Raw genomic sequence first — 19,525 nt, 5'->3', positions numbered from 1 at the left:
GTACAAATAGGATAAATAGAATAAGCAGAAAACAGCATTTCCAAATAATTTAAAAACAAAATACCATACCATAGTCAGCGTTCAGTGTCTTCAGTCAATATGTAATGCCGTGTTAGGAAATGTATTTTTTTGCTTACAGGGATCAAGCCGAGCCTATGACCATTAAACTGGCACATAATGATTTATTCCCTTCCAGAATATGTTGGCCCTCAACTGCCAGAATTCCCAGGCAGCACACTTGGAAAGGACCAAAATTGGGAAAGCTATCCTAAGTTTCAGGATTTTTACTGTCCTGAAAGGAAACTTCAGGATAAGCAATGGAGCAGATGGTAGACAAAAAAGTCCTTCCTGAGGAATTCACCCAAGATTCTCTGCACTGCAGGAAAGTAATCTGTCAGCTACACAGGGCAACCCGTCCACCACCATCATCACTGCCTTAGATCACTATTCATCCGGATCATTTCGTTTGCCTTTTGTGTTCACTTAAAGACCAGGCCTACTCTGTTAGGATGATGTTTCTTGCTCCAAAATGGGGTTGGCAAATCCTTGGATGAAAGTGCTCTTGAAAGAGCTGTCTTGATTGTCTTTGACCTCTGGGCAGTGCTTTGTGGAATAGATAGAAATTGCCACATTCTCTTCCCCAGGATGGTGGCCTTAGAGATGAAAGCTCATCTTTGTGATTAGCTCTAGGAAAGAAGGGTACAAAACAGGACAGAGTCAAACTAAGATGACACCCCCCCCACCCCAAATGAATCTGAAAGAGTACAAGGTTTGGAATGGGAAATTGTCCCAACTTAAGCACCCACGCTGGAACAGACATACCTCAATGCTTGTCTTCATCTTTGTCAGCTTCCCCCAATCTGGCATTTTCCAGATCTTGGCCTCTAAAGAAGGAAGCAAGCGATCAAACATGTGTCATGACAAAAATCTAGACACTAGCATTAGATGTTGAGATGCAATTATGTAAAGATGGAGTATGTTATCCCAATCCATCTGTAGAGGCTGTATCTTAAATTCCACTTCTTTTTTTTTTTACTTTCCTTCCTTGTAAGCTAATGCTACTCATTGGAAGACTGATTTCTAAGAATAAAATGTCACTTTCCTGGAATAACTCTGGATGTATCACAGCAAAAGTGACGTGCAACTCTTCCAGAACATACATATCGCCTAGATACCTTTGCTGCCAAATGGGCACCTTTGCTCCAAGATATGAATGTGTTTTGTGATCATTTCAAGGTTGTAGCAAATCTAATTCAAACATTTTGGGAAACCATGTAATTTGCAGAGACGTATGAGGCTCTGCCAGAAATAGCTGGTCCTGAGGAACAGGATAGACCCTGGATGCCACTTTAATGCCACTCCCAAAGAGCCTTAAAAAAGCAGATGGAGGGGTGGCACATATAGCTTTCCAGCCACATAAACACCTACCTCTCTGGCTGAGGAGGGGGCACACCAATGTTGACCTCCATATGTTTCCGGATATATTCTCTGGATCTTATATCCGCCTATAATCAGGGCCAAGAGGAAAATAAGAAGAAAAGTTTAATTAGGTTGACTGGTGAAAGTGACAATTTCTAGAATTCTAGGAGAATGGAAGGAGGCCGAAAGGACAGGGCTAAAGGGGAAAAAATCACCTTACAAATCTCAGTCCTAATCAGATTTTGGCCAATCACAATGCAGCTTCTATCCCAAAGAGAATTGAGGGTTACCTCTCATGATACATTTTTAGACTGAGAAGAAAATGAGCCCATTCTGCTCACCACCGGTCAAAAGCTTGCAAATAATGTATATGAAAACCCATGTTGGATCAGACCAATGGCTCATCTGGCTAATATTATTTTTCAGTTGTGGTCATGGAAATGTAAAAAGCTTATTCTGAGTCGGACTATGAGTCAAACTATTGTATATAATACTTTAAAAATGTGGTTAGCAACCACACTCCTTTTCCTTACCTAAAAATGAGGACATCTGACAGGAAAAAAACTACCAGCATCAAGATGAGGGTAGTTTTCATTTTTTTTACTTTAATGTCTCCAATTTACATTGCTAAAAAGATCCACTAAATAGCAGCTTTTCATTTAAGAGGTTGGGAACCAGGCTGGGACTGCACCAAGAGGAGAAAGGCTTATAACTGATAGCTTCTTATACATGCCACATTACAATCTCAATCCAAACCAGTTCCACTGTGCTTCTTTTTGAGAGAGAAAAAAGAATCAAGAGAATGCCAAGCTGCCTCTTTCAAACAATGTATATTTTATTCCATTCAATGCAAACTGAGCAGTTTGATATGAGCTGCCAAAGGCTACCTAAATTCTTCACAGCAAAGGAAATAAATGTGTTAATGGACACCATGCTTTCTTTTCTAGGATTGGGTCTTTCAATACATTTCTCTATAGAATTGCTGCCAAATTCTGGAACAAAACCAAACTGGGTGACAGCTTTGGCATCTGGTACAATTAAACTTGCAGTGGAACTGGGTAAGGGATGAGAAGGTTCAAGAAATTTGACAGCTGTCTGAATTTTAGAACAATTCATCTCAATGGGCCAAAACAGGTCTGCACAGAAGGTATTTTCCAGATGAACAAGAATTCCCAGACACCTCAGTCTGCTGGGAACAGGAATTGAAGTACAAAGCACCTGACAAGTGGCAGGATGGGAAAGACAAAAAAATCAGGAGGTCTAGTAGTACCTTCTCAGATTAACAAACTTTATTAAAAGGCATCAACTTTTGTGAGTTGCACTCATGTCATCACTTTACTGTCACCAAAGCCTTTTAATAAAAGTTGTGAGTCCTTTTGATTTTTGTAACATGCCTTGAAAGAGGGAGGCTGATCTAGAAACACCAACCTGCTCTGGTGAACGATCACAGCAAACAGAGGGAAAAAAGAACTAAATGTACACACACAGTCAGGTTTCTCAAGCCTGCTATAGCCTCAGAACAGGATCTAACTGAGAACCTTCTTCCTCAAGCTGATTTCATTGGAGTAGCAGCAAGGAATACATAGGTAAGAAAGTACAAAATCATGGAGGTCCAGATGCATTGACCGACACCTTTGGTCACTTCTGTTCTATCTCAGAACTTCTTATCTGAGCAGTCCTTTGCAGGCACCCTACCCTTTGGCTGCTTTCTTCAATTCCGCTGTACATTCTATCTTCAGTTACTCTGACCTAGCGTTTTCACATTCTTCATTCCATAATTCCCGATTTATCCTTTCTCTACTTTTTTGAGAGATGGATGGACAGATAGTCAGTGGTCACGTGTAGTGTTCCAAAGCAGCCTTCCATTAACCACAGCACTAATAGCCCTTCCTTTGATAAACTGTACATTTCTTTTAAGCTTAAACATCGTTCATCTTTCTTTTTCAAGGTTCGTATTCTTTATCCCATGGATATTATTACAGCAAATATATAAGAGTGACCAGGCTGAAAGAAAATAATTATCCTAGGACTACCAAATCTGGACTGCAGAAATCTGGACAACCACTAGATTGCAGCAAAGGTGATCCCTTTAATCACCTTTATGCAGAGGTTGGGTTTTTTTCCCCCAGCCCAGAACTAGTATCCCTAGACTAGCTCCAAATCACCTACCGTGTTTCCCCAAAAATAAGCCCTCCCTGAAAATATTTAAATGCATGCAGAGCCAGTCCCCGACATTTCCTCTGGTTAGGGTTAGGGAGACAAAGCTAGAAATCAGGTAAGATGGCAAGGAGAGCCCCGTCTTGCTCCACGTGCCCCAAAATAATAAGACCTCCCCGAAAATAAGGCCAAGCGCTTATTTCAGGGTTCAAAAAATATATGACAGAGTCTTATTTTGGGGGAAACACGATAGTGAACTTTCTGGTCAAATGGGCCCAACCTTCTTACAACTATACTGCCTTTTACTTTTTGAACAAAGTTCCTTGTGTCTATTTAATGTATGTCTTCTCAGCCAAATCTTTATTTCACTTTCCTAAGAACCAAGACAGTTTACAAGTACTCAGCAGAGATTATGAATTTCTGGGTGCCATCTGATATATCACAAAATAGGGAACAATAGAGGGAATATTAAATCCTTTAGTTGAGGGACACTGAATCAATGAACCTTCTAGACTGCCAATGGTGATGGGAACTGAAATCTTATAGGATCTAGAATGGCATTACTATTTTAACCTATTGTGTTAATTATACTATATAAAGAACAGACAGGAATAATCCACTATTGGTACATAATGATTCAAGCTCCCAGGTTAGGGAGCAGATGAATAACTGCTACTTTCTGTAGCATAAAAGCTTGTGTATGTCATGAAGACACAAAAGATCACCTTGGCTATTTTGCATGCCCACCTTTTATGAAAGGAATGGGGGTTTGAACATTTAGATAGATTTGTTATGACAAATTAATTTGTTTTAGATCTGCTTAACAAAATTAATTTACATCATTTGGCTCCATATCAACAAATTCTACAAGGCAAGAACTGTTGAATACAAATGGCTCCAGCCAATAATTACTGGCAATAACAGAAGCTAAAAGCCAGTCATGTCCAACATAATTAAATGCCATTTAGCCGTTTTGTTTCTCTAGTACATATTTTAGCCTACTTTTCTATTTTAAAAGCACCTGCAAAACATTTTAATAACCCAAAAATTGGAAATAGAATTTTAGATAATTAAAAACTGAAGATGGCTTTGGAAAAGCAGGGATGACATCTGCAGCAAAGACCAAGGAACTAGTATGCATGCCAATTCCTTGGAACTTATATGATAAAAAAGAGAATCACCCATATTGGCTCCAGATGGCTGCTCCTGGCAAGGAGACCATAGGACAGCCGTTTTTCATGGGTTTGAGCACCAGAAGACAATGGGATTAGCCCTCCTGCTCCCAACCGAGATGGAGACTTTTAAAGAACACTAAGTTTGCAAACCTAACTTTTTAATCACTTTCAGAAATTGCTTATTAACTACTCTAGAACTAGATCTAGAGATAGGTTTGAAAAAACTTCATCGGATGAGTTTACCTTCAACGTTGAACAAAATAAAAAATATTTACAACCTTTAGAACTTAAAGAATTTGAAATAAAAAGTGAAAAGCTAAATAAGATTTTAATCTAAGATAGTTATGAATGGATTAAGGGTCCAGTAAATTTACAATATTGGAAAATAAGGTTTTTGATTTATCTATAAAAAATAAACAACTTCTTGTAGAAAACAAGTATATTTTGTTATCTTGGCAATGGCAAGTCAATAACAAAAGATAAGTGATGATTTTAGAAATTGGAGGGGAATAAACATTTTAAGCAGAAAACAACAACAGCTGATGTCAGTTAATCCCGAGATTTACAGAATGATACAAAACATTATAACAAATGTTAACATTAAAGGAAATCTTTGAAGAAAGGAGTCAGAAGTTAATAATTACAGTATCAACTGTCAGTAATGATATCCTTCTATGGATAGACTAAAACATGTTAATGGAGGAATGAAAGATGTGGGACAAATTTTATGTGATAAAATAAAGTAGAAAATATGGAACAACAAATGATAGCCCAAGATAATGATTTGGAAAATAATGTGTTACTGGACATACCATAGAAATTGGCCAAAGTTTTAAAAATGAAAGGAAAATACAAATGATTCACCAAGAAAATGACATGGAAAATATTTTCATATTGGATTTAGAAAAGAGGCTTGTTAAAACCTTAAAGAAATATGTAAGACGGGATAAAGAAGAACTGAAAAAAAAAATCCTTTGACAATTTTGGATTGAATTAAAGGTTAAGATAGCTAGATGTAAAATGAAGAAATATATAGTTGCTTTATTTGATCAAGTTTAAAATATTTTGTTACGATGTTCTGGCAACCCTCTGGACTTTTTGCTGACACCAAGATTGAAATGTTGATGTTTTATGGATTTGTTTATAGTTAAGGGATGGAATATGGGATGAAGAGATGTCTGTTTAACTTTTGAAGAGTTGTTATACTTGTGGTGATGAAGATTGGAAGTCTTTTCTCTATATATTTCTTTTCTTTTTCTTTACTATATTCTCTTTTCTTGCACATTTTATTCTTTCTTTCCATTCTCTTCTCTTTCTCTAAGTTTAATTTGTATCAGGTTCTACTATTGTAATTACAATTCTTAATAAAATTATATATATATATTTTTTTTTAATTTGATTTATATGCCGCCCTTCTCTGGAGACTCAGGGCGGCTTACAATGTGCTCAGCAGTAGCCTTCATCCTTTTGTATATTTATACAAAGTCAGCTTATTGCCCCCACAAACTGGGTCCTCATTTCACCTACCTTAGAAAGGATGGAAGGCTGAGTCAACCTTGAGCCTTGGCGAGATTCGAACCCTGCAGTAATTGCAGGCAGCTGGTCTTAAGCAGCTTAATAACAGGGTGCCTTAAACCCTTGTACTACCAAGGCTCTTTTGAGATAATTAAAAACAAAAGATAATCAGTTTTGGATGAAAATAAATATGGCTTAAGATCAGACACATCACTATGAAAATAAATATGGTTTAAGATCAGACTCTTACATTAGAGGAAAATCTCTCTCCCATATGTGATTTTTAAAAAAATCTAGTTAGCAAATAACTATTCTTGTTGACTGGATTCTCAGTCAGGAATGTTGTGGCTCAGAAATTGCAATGGCTAAGTATTCAATTGATTCAATATCCAAGGAATCGCAATACTGAACATTCCAGCACCTTTTCAATAAAATGCCTTGTTTCATTTTCCTGCTTCTTCATCAAAGATTATTAATGCCACCTTCAGCATCCAGAGCTACCCTCATTTTGCTTCCATGGCAGGGAAAGGGAAGAGCAAAGTGTCTTCTTAGACTGTAGCATCATTTCACTCCTAACATTGTGCTAAAACGGCTTAATCTAGCTTATTAACCCAAGAGGCTAATCAATAAGGTGGGTCATGTTGCCTTAATAATCCCTCAAGATCGCATCTATTTTTGGAGTAGGCTAGCAGTGGCATTAGAGACTGGGGATTATGCCAGGAGTATGAAAAAATAGAAAACATCAGGCTGGTCAGATGCCCAAGACTGTGCAAGTGCTTTTGTTGTAAAAAGATGGCAGACTTATTACTTCTGCCATGTGTTATTGCTATTATCCCAGGGCTGGGAGGCACCTCTTCTTATTTTAAGCTTTTTTCCACTTTTGGGCTGCAGCCTGACTTTCCCCAGAGAGGAAAGTGGGAGTGGCAGCATAAAGATGCTAATGGGCAGTGAAATGCAAGATATGCTGCAGCAAAGGAAGAGAGGATGGGAGCAAGCAAGGCACAGAGTTGTGTCTGTGTTACAGTGGAGATATTCACATCAGAAGGAATATTAGTGGGTGACTAAAGTCAGTTTTGGCACATGAAATGTTTCTTCCATAAAAAGGCATGCAAACACTGACTCTCTTGAATACTTATGGTTTCTGTGCCAGTGCTGGAAACATTGACAATCAAGAACCATGTATATCTGCCTACATACTAGAAGAAGGAATATCTGCTGCTTCTAATCACCATCATGCACAGAGCATGGACCCTAATTTCAGCGCTAAGTTATTGAGTTATTTGTTCAGGACTTCTTATGAAGATGTGTGGGTAAGGAACATGGGAAGCTGTCCAATACTGAATCAATCCGTTGGTTTCTCAGCTTGGTACTACCAACACTGCCTGACTGAGGCTCTCAAGGATTTCCTGCATGCATTTTACTGACCTTATCTGAGGATGGCAGGGAATGAAGCTGACACTTCTGCATGCCAAGCATAAATCATCGAGTCATCTACCATTGAGTTATGGACAGCATCACGAACAAAAATGCAAGCAGTGGTCAAGGGCTGATCAAACACAAGACAACCAGATCTGAGTTGCAAAAATCCGGATGACCAATAATGGAAGCAAAGAGATGCAGAAAATCTTAACTGTTTGCTGTCATCTTGCGGCGTATTGTATTCTGCCTTTCTTCTACAACTAGATTACTTGAAGTTTTGCACATCTAAAATACGCTTCAGCTCAAGAGGAGAGCATCTCAACATGCTGACTTTTGTTTCCCACAACTATTTCGCGCGGGGACCTATAAGGCAGTGGCCCCCAACCTTTTGGGACTGGTTCCATGGAGAGAGGTTTTTCTGTGGACTGGAAGGGGCGTGATTTCATGTGCTGCTGCATCCTGCAGATGGGGCTTCGCTTGTTTGCATGGACTGGTTTCTGGCAAGTCATGGACCGGTGCCGGTCCAAGGACCGGGGGTTGAGAAGCCCTGCTATAAGGGGTTCAAATGGATTCTCTCTTTGAAGCTTAGAATGAAGCTAGCATTTAGGAAGATGCTGACATGGGAGCAGTGGCTTATTATTGGCTCATAAATCTGAGCACTCTTGACATTAGGAATGGCACCTTCTATCAGAACATCCCTGCCAAGAGGTGAGAAACTGCTCTGCTTGAGCTTTTCTTTGCCACAGGTGCATATATTGAAAGCATGGTTGCAACCTTCAAGGCTAACTCTTGGCAAGGCTGTGGCCCACAGATTTTGTGCTAAAATCTCTCCTTGCTCAAACTCTGCCTCAAGGTGCATAAACGGTGATCCAGCACTGCCATCCACTGGCTGCATTCTGGCTCAGCAATCTCTGTAGCCTGCAGACTCCTGCAGATCAGCAGTAACAGTTGGCCCAGCAGATCCTATTCACTGTGCAAGCAATGTGATCCGGGAATTAGTTGTACAGAGCTTTTTGTTTAAATATGGGATGCTTATTCACAGAGAATACATTTTGGCTTCCTAACCCAAACATTTTAGAGATTTTTTTAAAAAGGGATTATCTAGATCCATCCAAAATGGAGCAGATACCAATTCTGCAGATCCAGGGTAAATTTTAGGTTTTAAAAAGGTTATGTTCCTTTTTAAGACCTAAAATTTAAAATTCCTGTTTCAATTTCTCTGATACTGGGAAAGTTTCAACTCTTCAGAAGAGTCTGATATAAATGTAAATTTCATATACTTTTATTTAAAACTTAAAATGTTCAATGGATTATTAGTTTTCAATCAGTAGGAAACCTAAGGATTGAAATTATTATATTTTGCTTCTGATTCAGGACCTCAGTCAAACTGCATAATTGCTTATGTAGTCCCAGTTGAATGATGTCATTTTCTAAATTTCTAAATCAAGCCCTAAAATGATTTATTTGCATGTCTTCAGGAGGCAGAATGTTGAAATGAAAGAATAGAATTTCTGCCAACTTTGCACCCTTTTTATGACTTTCCAGAAGTATTTGGTGAAGTATTATAGTAAAATAAATGAAGTTCATAAATAAATAAATGAAGAATGATCTGATAGAGCATAGCTCAGATCACCTAGCCCTCACCTAGCTTCCTAGTCTCTTCTAACCAGGGTGTCCTCTAGATCAGGAGTGTCAAACTCAAGGCCTGTGAGCCAGATCCAGCCCGCGGGGTGCTTAGATCTCACCTGTGGGGCCGCCCTGGAAACAGCAAAGGACTAGTCCACGGTGCCTCTGCCAGCAAAAACAGAACTCGGGAGCCCATTTTTGCTGGCAGAGCGCTCAGGCCACAGGTGACATTGAGCTGGCCACGCCCACCCCAGCCCCCCGAGGTCAAACACAGCCCTGATGTGGCCCTCAATGAAACCAAATTTGACACCTGTGCTCTAGATGAATGGACTTCTGCTCCTAGAATTCCTAGCAATGGTCATCATTAGTTAGGAACTCTGGGAATTGAAGTCCAAGCATTCAGAGTGTTGACCAAGTTGCTTAGCTTTGAGGTTGCTGGTATCGGCATTCTAAATGCATATTCTGCTCATACCTGCCGGATGGGCTCAGGAATCCGATACTTGCAACAAGAATGGACCAGGCGCACAGCTGATAGTAGACTTATCTTGTGGCCTACTGAGATGTATACAGGTTTTGTACTCTTGGCACAGCTACGCAAGGCCTGGGCAGTTAAGAAACAGAGATACTGCTAGATACATGCAAACTGTGCAATGTCCAAAGAACATGAATGAACAAGCAAAATGGGGTAGGAACCATGTAAACATCAGACTCATATATTTCTTGAACCCTTAAGTAGGCAAAATGTCTATAGAGATTCTCAGTCATCCACGTCCTCATTGTCCCAAAGATGCTTTTTTAAAAGGCAACTGGACTTTGCTTTTCCTTGAAGATGTTTCGCTTCTCATCCAAGAACCTTCTTCAGTCCTTTCAGCAGTTCCAAGAAGGTTCCACACCCATTTACACTATTCAGATGACCCTGAGGGCACAAATAAACTTCCATATGGCCTCAATGACTCTCAGAAAGAGTGCTAATGACCAGATGACTACAAAAAATATAAATCCTTCCCTCTTCCACCATTCAGTCAGAACTGAAGAAGCTTCTTGGATGAGAAGTCAAACGTCTTCAAGGAAAAACAAAATCCAGTTGGCTTTTGAAAAAGCACCTTTGGGACTTTATGTAGGCAATACTACAGTGTGTAAGTGCATGTGCATATGGTACACACCGAGTTCTGTTTTTCTTTCTCTTTTTCCCTGCTAGGTGTCTCTTCTATTTAACAAAATAGATCTGTGAAAAATTCTAGCCAGCTAATGGAAGGAGAAGCTGGATTTTGAAATGGAAGAAAGAAAAAGGTGACTATGCAGCACTCATTCATTCCTTCATTCACTCACTCACTCACTCACTCACTTACATTTATTAATCACTTTTCTATAAGAACCCCAGACAAAGTCTGCTGCTTAAGACAATGTTCATGTTGGAAAGACTGCTTCCGTGACTGAGGATAAATCGATCTTTCTTTTTTATTGCACTCATTTCTTCAGACTCTTTCCACTTCCGATAGACAGATGCTGCTTTCCCAAAAATACTTACCATACCCAAGATTTTCCCAGAGGTACTTGTCAGTGGGAATGCATCTCCTCCTGCCTGAAGATCTTGGATCTGGAATATGGAGAAAGAAATTTACTACAGCAGATGTGTTGAGACTGATGAAGTAAGTCAAGATTAATTCCTAAACTGGAGCCTTTTCTGCAAAAAACAAAAAAGAGGAGGGAGTTGTGCTAGTCAAGTATCAGTGTTTCTTCTCCATTGCTGTTCTGTATAGCAGGGGTCCCCAACCCTCAGTCTGTGAACCGGCACCAGTCTAAGGCATACCTACAACCACGCCGTGCAAACAAGCGAAGCCCCATCCACAAAATGCAGGCAGCATGCAAAACCATAACTCCTCCAGTCTGTGGAAAAACCTTTCTCCATGGAACCAATCCCTGGTGTCCAAAAGGTTGGGGGCCACTGCTACACAGGATATCTCTGAATAAAAGTCTGAAACCAAAATAACTTGGCTGAAATTCTCCTTTAAAGGTTTACTCTGCATAGAAATAAGTGGCTTCCCTTGCAGTAATGTTCCTGTGTCAAGACCATGCCACACACACACACACACACACACACACACACACACACACACACACACACACACACAGAGCAGGAAGGCATGGTTTACTGTGGTTTTTTAAACACACAGTGGGCAGTGCATCTTGGTCACTACATAATTAATTGTCAATCAGTCTGAATATATTTCATCCTGTAGGTTAACTCCATCATTTTCCTACTTTAAATGAGAAAAAAAACTCAGAAGGGCTGTACATAGCAGCTTCTTTTAACATCCCCCCCCCCCTACTGTTTGGAAATAAGAATGTGAAATGTAATTCACACCTTTCAACACTTACTTGTTTCTTGTGAAGCTCATCATTGGCCAAACCTTCAACCTGCAAGAGATTTTTGGCTACACCAATACAGGGAAGATCTGTGAGAACACCAAGATGGCAGGCGATGCCAAAACCTGTTGAATATAACGCAGGAGGAGCAGATGTTGGAAGAAAAAAACTGGTAAGAGAAGTTTCCATTTTATTGTGAAGAGAAAAATCTGACACCACTTTATGAGGGCATGAGGTTGAAAAAGCTCCCAAAGGAAGGCCAAGCCGTGAAGGACATAAGGCTGCTGTCAACCTTGCAATGCATTTCTTGATGTTCCCCAAAATGCCTTTCAGTTACTCTGCTGTTCTTTTTAGGTGTGGGGGAGGACAACTTTTCACTTACTGTCAGCAAGCAGGCTAGTATAGCCTACGAAGAGGAGATGGAATTTTTTTGTCTTCCCCTCCTTCCTCTCTGGCAACTGCCAAAAGACTGAACACAAATAACTTCTTCCCCAAAAGCTCTGCAAACACTACAGTAATGAGAAATCAGCCAGTGACTCCCCGTGTTGGCATATTCAAGGCATGCTGTAAACATCTCAGAGATGGAAAGTAAATCTCAAGGATTTACTTTAAATCTACATGCAAGTTTACAGTACAGTAAATCTATAGGATTTGCTGGCAAGGATGGGCCAGGAAACTTACCTCGGTGGTGCAGGATGCCATTTCCATCCACAAGAAGCACCTAGAAAAAAACAGAAAACCCACAAAGGAGCACTTCGGTAATAGATAATACAGTGGGAAGCTGTTTCAGTAATAGAGACGTCAGCATTGCCTGTGTTGCTTTGCATACACAAAGTATCAAAAAAGCAGGCAAATGCCCTTGGTGGCCACCTTCTGTACTTTCCCCCAGTAAGAAAGATGCGAGACCTAGTCACAAAATCAGTCACTAAAAACCTTATTGAATCTGAAATACAGCAAGTGCATTGTTTGTCCTCCCTCAAGATCTGATATATTAAAAAAAAGTGACATGTCCAAATTCATGTGAATTTTTTAATTGAGATCCTACCCCAGCTGGTATTCTCCAGGTGTATAGGTTTATAAATATTATTGTTCTCAAGCCAATGCAAGGTATGGCTGTGCAGACTGGGAATCATGGGAGTTGTTATCCCATCACATTTGCAGGGTGCTTTAGTTCCAAGAATCTCTTTTCGCATCTGTTTTATGAGAGAAAAGCTGCTCGAGGACTCCAGTTGTGGTGTCTTGGTGAACTAGGGCCTTCCATAGTTTCCTAAAATGAAGCCTCTCTAGTTGTTTCAGGAACGATGCTTTTTATTCTGACTGGATGACTCAAAAGAGGCTTTTAAACTAGGTTTGAGCAGCTGTCCTTTTGGGTCTGTAGCACAGCTTAAAGACACTGACTTGGGGCCTAGTCCTCCTAAAGCAGGGGTGTCAAACTTGTGGCGTCGCGGCATCACATGACATATTGGGATTATTTTCCCTTTTGCTAAACTGGGCATGGGCATGGCCAGTGCATGACACACCCAGCCCGCAGGCCGCAAGTTTGACAGCCCTGTCCTAGAGAGATCAGAGATGTTCTTAGGAGTTCTGGCCTTCAGGTAAGAGAAAAACAGTCATGGGTACCTAAAGGGAACATCCATATCCACAGGGACTAAGCCATGAAATGCTAGGGGCCAGACGTTTTGAAGCCCTGGTTGTTAGTTCTTTGAAGAACGGGAATGCTGGATGAAATATATCCTTGGCATAAAGCAGACGCACTCCTTTCATTAACACAAACTATTCCACCTGGGGTTTGAGGCCAGGCTTCTGCGTTTCCAGCCGCTGTACAGCCTCCAGTAAAAAAGGGACTTCTCGGAAAGCCAGGAATCCTGCCACATAGGGGGCATTCACAGCCACCACATAGCAATCTTCATAGAGGACCTGTGATGACAGAAGAAAAAGTGACATTTTTGCTAAGGACCAAGACTAATATTTTCAAGGTCATCTAGGTCAGAAGTGGCCAGTGGTCAGACACAACCCTTGAACTGAACTCCCAGTTCACATTTGGCATGCCCCAAACAAATCAGCAAAGTGGTTCAAATTTAACCTTCTCATGTGTTTGCAAATGTAAGGTGAGAACAGATACAGGACTGTGCAAGCATCTACTGTCATTGCAATACCAGATTTCTCCCTCCAGTTCTAGAGAGTGCTTTAAAATGATAAGTAGATAAATATTTATTTATTTAAGTACTTACTTAAAATATCAAGCAAGGAATAAATAAAAACCCAGCTAAGAAAAAGGATTTCCTACTTCTGATCTAGACTAAAACAAAAGATGCATCACATCCCTTTCCTTTGTCTACCAAACTGTTGAGATTGTCTCTTTCGTCAATTCTCAGAGCTGGAAAAAAAACTTCTCTCCTGCCAGTTCTCTTTCTCTCGACAGCTCTGAAATTTTATATTTGGCAGCCAAGGTCAGGAATATTTTGATTGCTCAATGCAGCGGGCAGACAATCACATTTGTGGTCTCTTACAACTAAAACAGCACTGAGCAATATATGTTATTTTCTACACAATGTTTAAAAATGCTTGCAAGAAGGTAAAACATATATTTTCACACATAACAGCTCATTCTCCATGGAGAAATCAAAAATACACCTGAAAATATTTTAAGGAATGGCTGAAAGAGTGGAAAACATACATATTCATCCATCCATTTATCAGATCTTGTGATTTCTGAGTTTTTCTAAAGTAACCATCTTCTGAAGAGATGCTCTTGTAGGCAACTATAATGCATATGGGCATTTGATAAGAAGCAAAATTATAACTCCACTAACTTGATTCCGAGGCAGCAAAACTGGCAAAAGAATTACAAAATTTTGAAAATGCTGTATACTCTTTTCACCTGGAGAATGTTGATGGCCCTCAGCATTTCCCAACTTGAGAATCAGGACTGGGAGATCATAGTTTGAAGTGACAAGCTGAAGTGACAACAGCTGGAACATCCCTAAATTTGACAACAGTCCCAGAATTCACCGACTCTTCAATTGCTTCCAAGAGTTTATTCTCAATTCTATTATGGAAACAAATATCTCAGCTGGAATCCACCATGACAACTAAATTGAAGTTACTAAGGCAGATAGTCAAACTTTGGGAAACTTGGAATTTTAGTCTTAATATTAATCCTAGATGTTAAAAAATTCCTTGTTATGTCTTTAGTATTTATCTTTGTTACCTCAAGTTCTGGGTAGCTGAGCACCACCAGTGAAGCACAGGCACGTGTGGCATCTTCTTTGAGAAAAGACAAATCCATTCCTCCAACTCTTTCCAGTCCAGTAAAGGAGAAATTGCTCTGCCATTCCTGTGTGTCTTGTTCAATCACATCTTCTTTCATCTGGATTTGTTGACTACAGAATACAATAGGACTAGATAAAATCTGCCAGTTCCTATTATCATTTAAGCCAAAAAGCACTATGGGTGATATAAAAAGTGGTAGCAATTGAAAAAGGGAGAGATATGTGTGTAAACCAAATGCTGCTTCCAGAATAGAATGTTGAACTATTTCAAATTTTTTGAAAAAGATTTTTTTTCTCTCAATGTTTTATTGGTTTCAAAGAACTTGAAATGACCCTATTCGATGACTCATCACTAATCCAATAAAGAACATAAAAACAGCCATACGAATCTGGCAGTCTGTCAAATACAATATTCAGATCCCACTGTGGCTGACCAGATGTGGGGACTCCACAAGCAAGAAATGAACCCAATATCTCGCTCAAGTTGTCTAATAACTGGTATGTGCAAGCATATTGCCTCATATACTGGGGCTATCGTATCTCCAATGTCCTGGTGGCAATAATCCCATAAACAGGGATCGGGGTGTGTGCGTATGTGTGTCTCCAGATATGGACAATTTGTGACCTTCCACCTACTTATTGAGATTAACAAGAACGGGAAAGCTCGGTATGCGAGATCTTGTTTTAAGTATCCTACAGCGTTTTCTAACATTTTCTAACTGTCTTCTCTAGTGTTCATGGGATGATCTGAGCTTCCAGGACTGTGCAACAGAGAGTAAACTGCTCCCTCTTCACTAACTCTATATCAGATTATGTTGCTATCCTTTGGAACTTCTCTATCCCAAATACTTGGTTCTACGCTGAAAGATTCTACTTGCACTAGTATTTTTCTCCAAACAAGTCTGCTCCAGCTTCTGATTTTTACTGATTTGTCCTTCCATGTTGACGGAGAATGTTGATGAATTGATGGGCCCTTTTCAAATGGTGGATTAATGTCATTAAATTTAAAGCAAGGCTGTGTGGTGATCTGGACTCCAAAGGGATGAAACACAGGAAAAGATGCGCTCCTGTGACATGAGGGCCTCTGCCGACCAAGCTCCCCTTCCTTTTTTTTTAACCCTTCAAATCAAGATCACAGCTTGGCCCTAGTATAAGGGGTCTCTAATCTTGGCCACTTTAAGGCTTGTGGACTTCAACTCCCAGAATCCCCCTGCCAGCCATGCTAGCTGAGGAATTCTGGGAGTTGAAGTCTACAAGTCTTAAAGTTGCCACGGTTGGAGACTCCCTGCCCTAGTAGAGAAACCGGGGAAATGCAGCTGACCATGTCTAGACCCGCAGCCCCCCATTCCGGGAAGGAGGCACCAGAGCGCCTCATCTGCAGGCTACTGGCATTCTCGTCTAGAAGCGAGACCTCTTCTGCTCAGGGAAGGGATTCCCAGCCAGTGGCTTCCAGCAGCCTCCCTTCCAGGCTGGGGGAGGGGGGGCTTTTAACTTAGGGCGCTTCCCTCCCGCACTCAACCCGCCAGGCAGGGGACGCCCTTGGAGGCAGGAGCCCTTCAATCCCTCTGCAGCCACGAGGGACCCAGGAGGCGGAGCCAAGAACCCAGCAGCTCAAAAGAAATACAAATCCCAGGTTCCCCGGTGGCAGGAAGACCTCCCCGAGCCCTTCTTCATCTCTGGTTGCCCCGGGCTGGCGTTTTACCGCTCCCAGCGCCGCAAAGTCTCCTCTTCTTCTTCCCTAGTTCCCATCCCGTCCGCCATGGCGTCCGTCCGCGCCCTGGGTTTTGCCTACTTCCTGGGGTTCGCTTCACGGTTGCGGCGCCCGGTGCTCCGTCCGTCCCTTCGGCTTCCTGTTTGCACCGAAGGGCGGAGGCACGAGCGACCGGGCTGGCTTTGCTCCGTCCGTAGCGGCAGCTACGATCCTCAGCGTTTCCGATTGAGAGCGTCCACAGCCCCGCTCCGCCGTATTACGCTTTTGTAGCTAAAGCTGCAAAAAGGACTAGATGGCAATAGAGGGGAGGGTTTCGGATGCCGTCTTAACTATTCCAGGTTTAGCTCAGACGTGGCAGTTCTGGTGCAAAGCCGCCGCTGTTTAACCGGTGGCTTTGCAATAAATAAACCGGCGCTTGTGAATAAATCCAGAAATAACACCCGTTCTCGAGTGATAGCTACGGGTAATTAAAAGTTTGTTGAAACAAATCATGTTTCCCATTTGGAAATTGAAAACCTCTTTCTGCTCCGAATGTTTAATCTTCCAGAGTACAAGCAAGTCCAGGAAATTACGTTTTTAAAAAAATCCAATTAAGGGAATTTCATAAGCGGGAAAGAGGAATTTTATTGGATATACTATAAACCGTGGGGGGGGAGAAATACCATCGAATGGAGAATGAAGATTCCCCTCACATTAACTAAAATGAAAGGAGAAATTGCCATGGGAATAAATGAAGAGCAGTATCTTCCCAATTTTCCTTACAGGTGGCAGGTTGGGTTTGGCAACTTTTCTTGTGCACCAATGATTAGAATGTGTGTGGTTGATATCCTAATTCTTATAGAAGGTTCAAGAAGGTCCCTGTCTCTGAACAAATTGAATCTATGGTTCATGGATTATAATTCACATAGCACCCACGAGATGTGGGTTAAAGCTCCCTGTTTCGAAGACATCTGTGGTAAAATTGTTAATGGTTTTAGCTTGGTGACTTGCTAAATGTCAATTAACTAAATGACAAGTAGTAAAACCAAACTGTTATGTTCTCCAGCTTAAGAAAGGTGATATAATTGCAAGGTGCTATAGAAAGGAATAAGGGACACAGTCTGAACACTTTTGTAACAAGGACTTTTATTAAACTTTTTATTAAAAAAAGGACTTTATTTAAAAAAAAGACTAGAAAGTAGATTTTATAAATTGCAATTTTTGAATACTGAAAAAAATAAGTCAAGGCATACTCTGTTCTCTGGCAGTACAGCAATCTGTATTAAGACATCATCCTGGCACAATTGAATGAAGAACACAAGCTCCGTTTCTTTTTAAGTTCTAGAGAGGGTTGGAATGGCAATGTCTAATGCATAACTTGGTACAAATGTCAATTAACTATCAAAACTAAGAATAGAACTATTTAAATACATATTTCTCTGGCAGCTAAAAACTATCAGTACATACTGGTCTTTATCTCACAAGAGCATCTTTAAACAGGAAAAATATTAATTTCCACAGCTTCTTAGAAAAAAACTCAGTAAATCAAAGGAAGTGCAACCTCAGCCTATTTCAAACTATCAGTAAACATGATTGGGATGGTTCACTTACATATTTGCTTGATGCTAACCACTTGCTCAGATATCTAGTCTCAGACAAGTAGACAATTTAGTGTATGAGAAATTATGTCCCTGATTTAAAAAAAATAACTGGTAGCATTTAGAAAATCCAGAGAAGTTGAGGGAAAGAAGATTGTTTCTCTGTCCCTGCCAATTCTAAACAGATTAAAGAGGAAAATTTATAATGAAGTCTATAAAGCCAAAGTTATAGACGTTACATGGTCCTTTTAAAAATCTAACAATGAAAATACTTTCCTTTGACTGCAGTGTACTTATCCAACATGTATTACTAGAAATCCTTCATTATCTAAAGCAATAATTCCTTTGTGTGTGCATCACTATTCACATTTAGCACCTGATTCTTTAATTTAGGATCACCTTAAGTGTATCTCCTTCATTTCTTTTTGTATAAATATAAAGAAAACCCAGCAATTAAATACACTGCTCCACTCATCAGTGAATGGAGGGAGAGAGGAAAAGTATATGGATTAATTTCCTGGACCACATCCACCCCGTTTAAGAGCAGCAGCTATTTTCCAGGCAGCGATACACTGGGAAACCAGGATATCTTCTGGGAACACATCATACAAGTCTTGAAGCTCACTGCTACCTTTTCCTTCAAGATGTGGAAAAAGTGTATCTTTCAGGCTGGGAAAAAAGGAAAAACAATAAGCCCAAAACAGTAAGAAACCCTGCAAAACAGGATGTATTTCACTTTAAAAACCAAAAGGATTGGGCTGCTCACACTCTTACCCCCATGTAGGATTGTACTCTTCTCCAACTTTGGCATGTTTCAATTTCAGCATGATCATTTCATGCAACTCTTGAAGGAAGGGCTCCAACCCTGACTGAGTGAGGAAAGCTTTGAGAAGATCGATACTATCCTCTGTGAGTGTCTCTTTATAGGCTGCACTGATCTCTCCAAAAGGATCCTGGATAAAACATTATGAGGAAGAGACGGACAGAAATAGTTATATGGGGAGGAGAGAGAAAACAGTGGCAAGAAATGTCTGGTGAGCACATCCATATCCCACATCCTACCTTTTTCAAATACAGCAGCTGTTCTGATTTATGACTAGAAAGGAGCTGCCACAATGAAATGGCATGCTTTAGCTGACATCGGCTCAGTGCCTAAAAGGAACACATACATACACACACACACAAACATAAAAATTTTATTTTTTTGCAAATGATAAAACATAATTCTAAATGGCATTCATGGAAGGCTAGGTAATTAAATAAAACATTAATATAAACTTTTCTGAT

At 40.3% G+C, this 19,525-nt stretch overlaps 2 protein-coding genes across 2 annotated transcripts in view; both read right to left on the bottom strand.

Moving 5' to 3' along the window:
- Window positions 1-823: 823 nt before the first annotated feature.
- ENDOV (endonuclease V) lies at window positions 824-16,712 on the bottom strand. Its single transcript, XM_070934706.1, has 9 exons — window positions 16,653-16,712; window positions 14,890-15,061; window positions 13,461-13,595; window positions 12,360-12,399; window positions 11,691-11,803; window positions 10,840-10,908; window positions 9,784-9,912; window positions 1,429-1,505; window positions 824-884 (listed from the first exon to the last, which is right to left on the bottom strand). The coding sequence occupies exons 1-9, from the start codon at window positions 16,709-16,711 to the stop codon at window positions 824-826; spliced, it is 855 nt and encodes a 284-aa protein (XP_070790807.1). The 5' UTR covers window position 16,712.
- Window positions 16,713-17,769: 1,057 nt separating this feature from the next.
- The window catches only part of RNF213 (ring finger protein 213), a 115,439-nt gene continuing 113,683 nt past the window's right edge, over window positions 17,770-19,525 (bottom strand). The window contains exons 64-66 of the mRNA XM_070937687.1: window positions 19,301-19,390; window positions 19,013-19,191; window positions 17,770-18,907 (exon numbers count right to left, since the gene is read on the bottom strand). Coding sequence (XP_070793788.1) covers window positions 18,748-18,907; window positions 19,013-19,191; window positions 19,301-19,390 — 429 coding nt within the window. The 3' untranslated portion in view covers window positions 17,770-18,747. The remainder of the gene's footprint in view (window positions 18,908-19,012; window positions 19,192-19,300; window positions 19,391-19,525) is intronic.

The sequence above is a fragment of the Pituophis catenifer genome, unplaced genomic scaffold (genome assembly GCF_029215685.1).
Source record: "Pituophis catenifer annectens isolate HBS135680 unplaced genomic scaffold, rPitCat1.0.hap2 SCAF_2, whole genome shotgun sequence".
Classification (NCBI taxonomy): domain Eukaryota; kingdom Metazoa; phylum Chordata; class Lepidosauria; order Squamata; family Colubridae; genus Pituophis; species Pituophis catenifer.
Note: the sequence above shows the minus strand (reverse complement) of the source record. Positions and strands in the feature narration are given on the sequence as shown.

Coding starts and splice junctions, on each gene's coding strand:
- ENDOV (XM_070934706.1), bottom strand. CDS start 16,711: ATGGCGGACGGGATGGGAACTAGGGAAGAAGAAGAGGAGACTTTGCGG. Junction 9,913..10,839: donor CTGGGAAAATCTTGGGTATG/GTAAGTATTTTT, acceptor TTAACTGCCCAG/GCCTTGCGTAGCTGTGCCAA. Junction 885..1,428: donor CCCCCTCCTCAGCCAGAGAG/GTAGGTGTTTAT, acceptor TTCCTTCTTTAG/AGGCCAAGATCTGGAAAATG.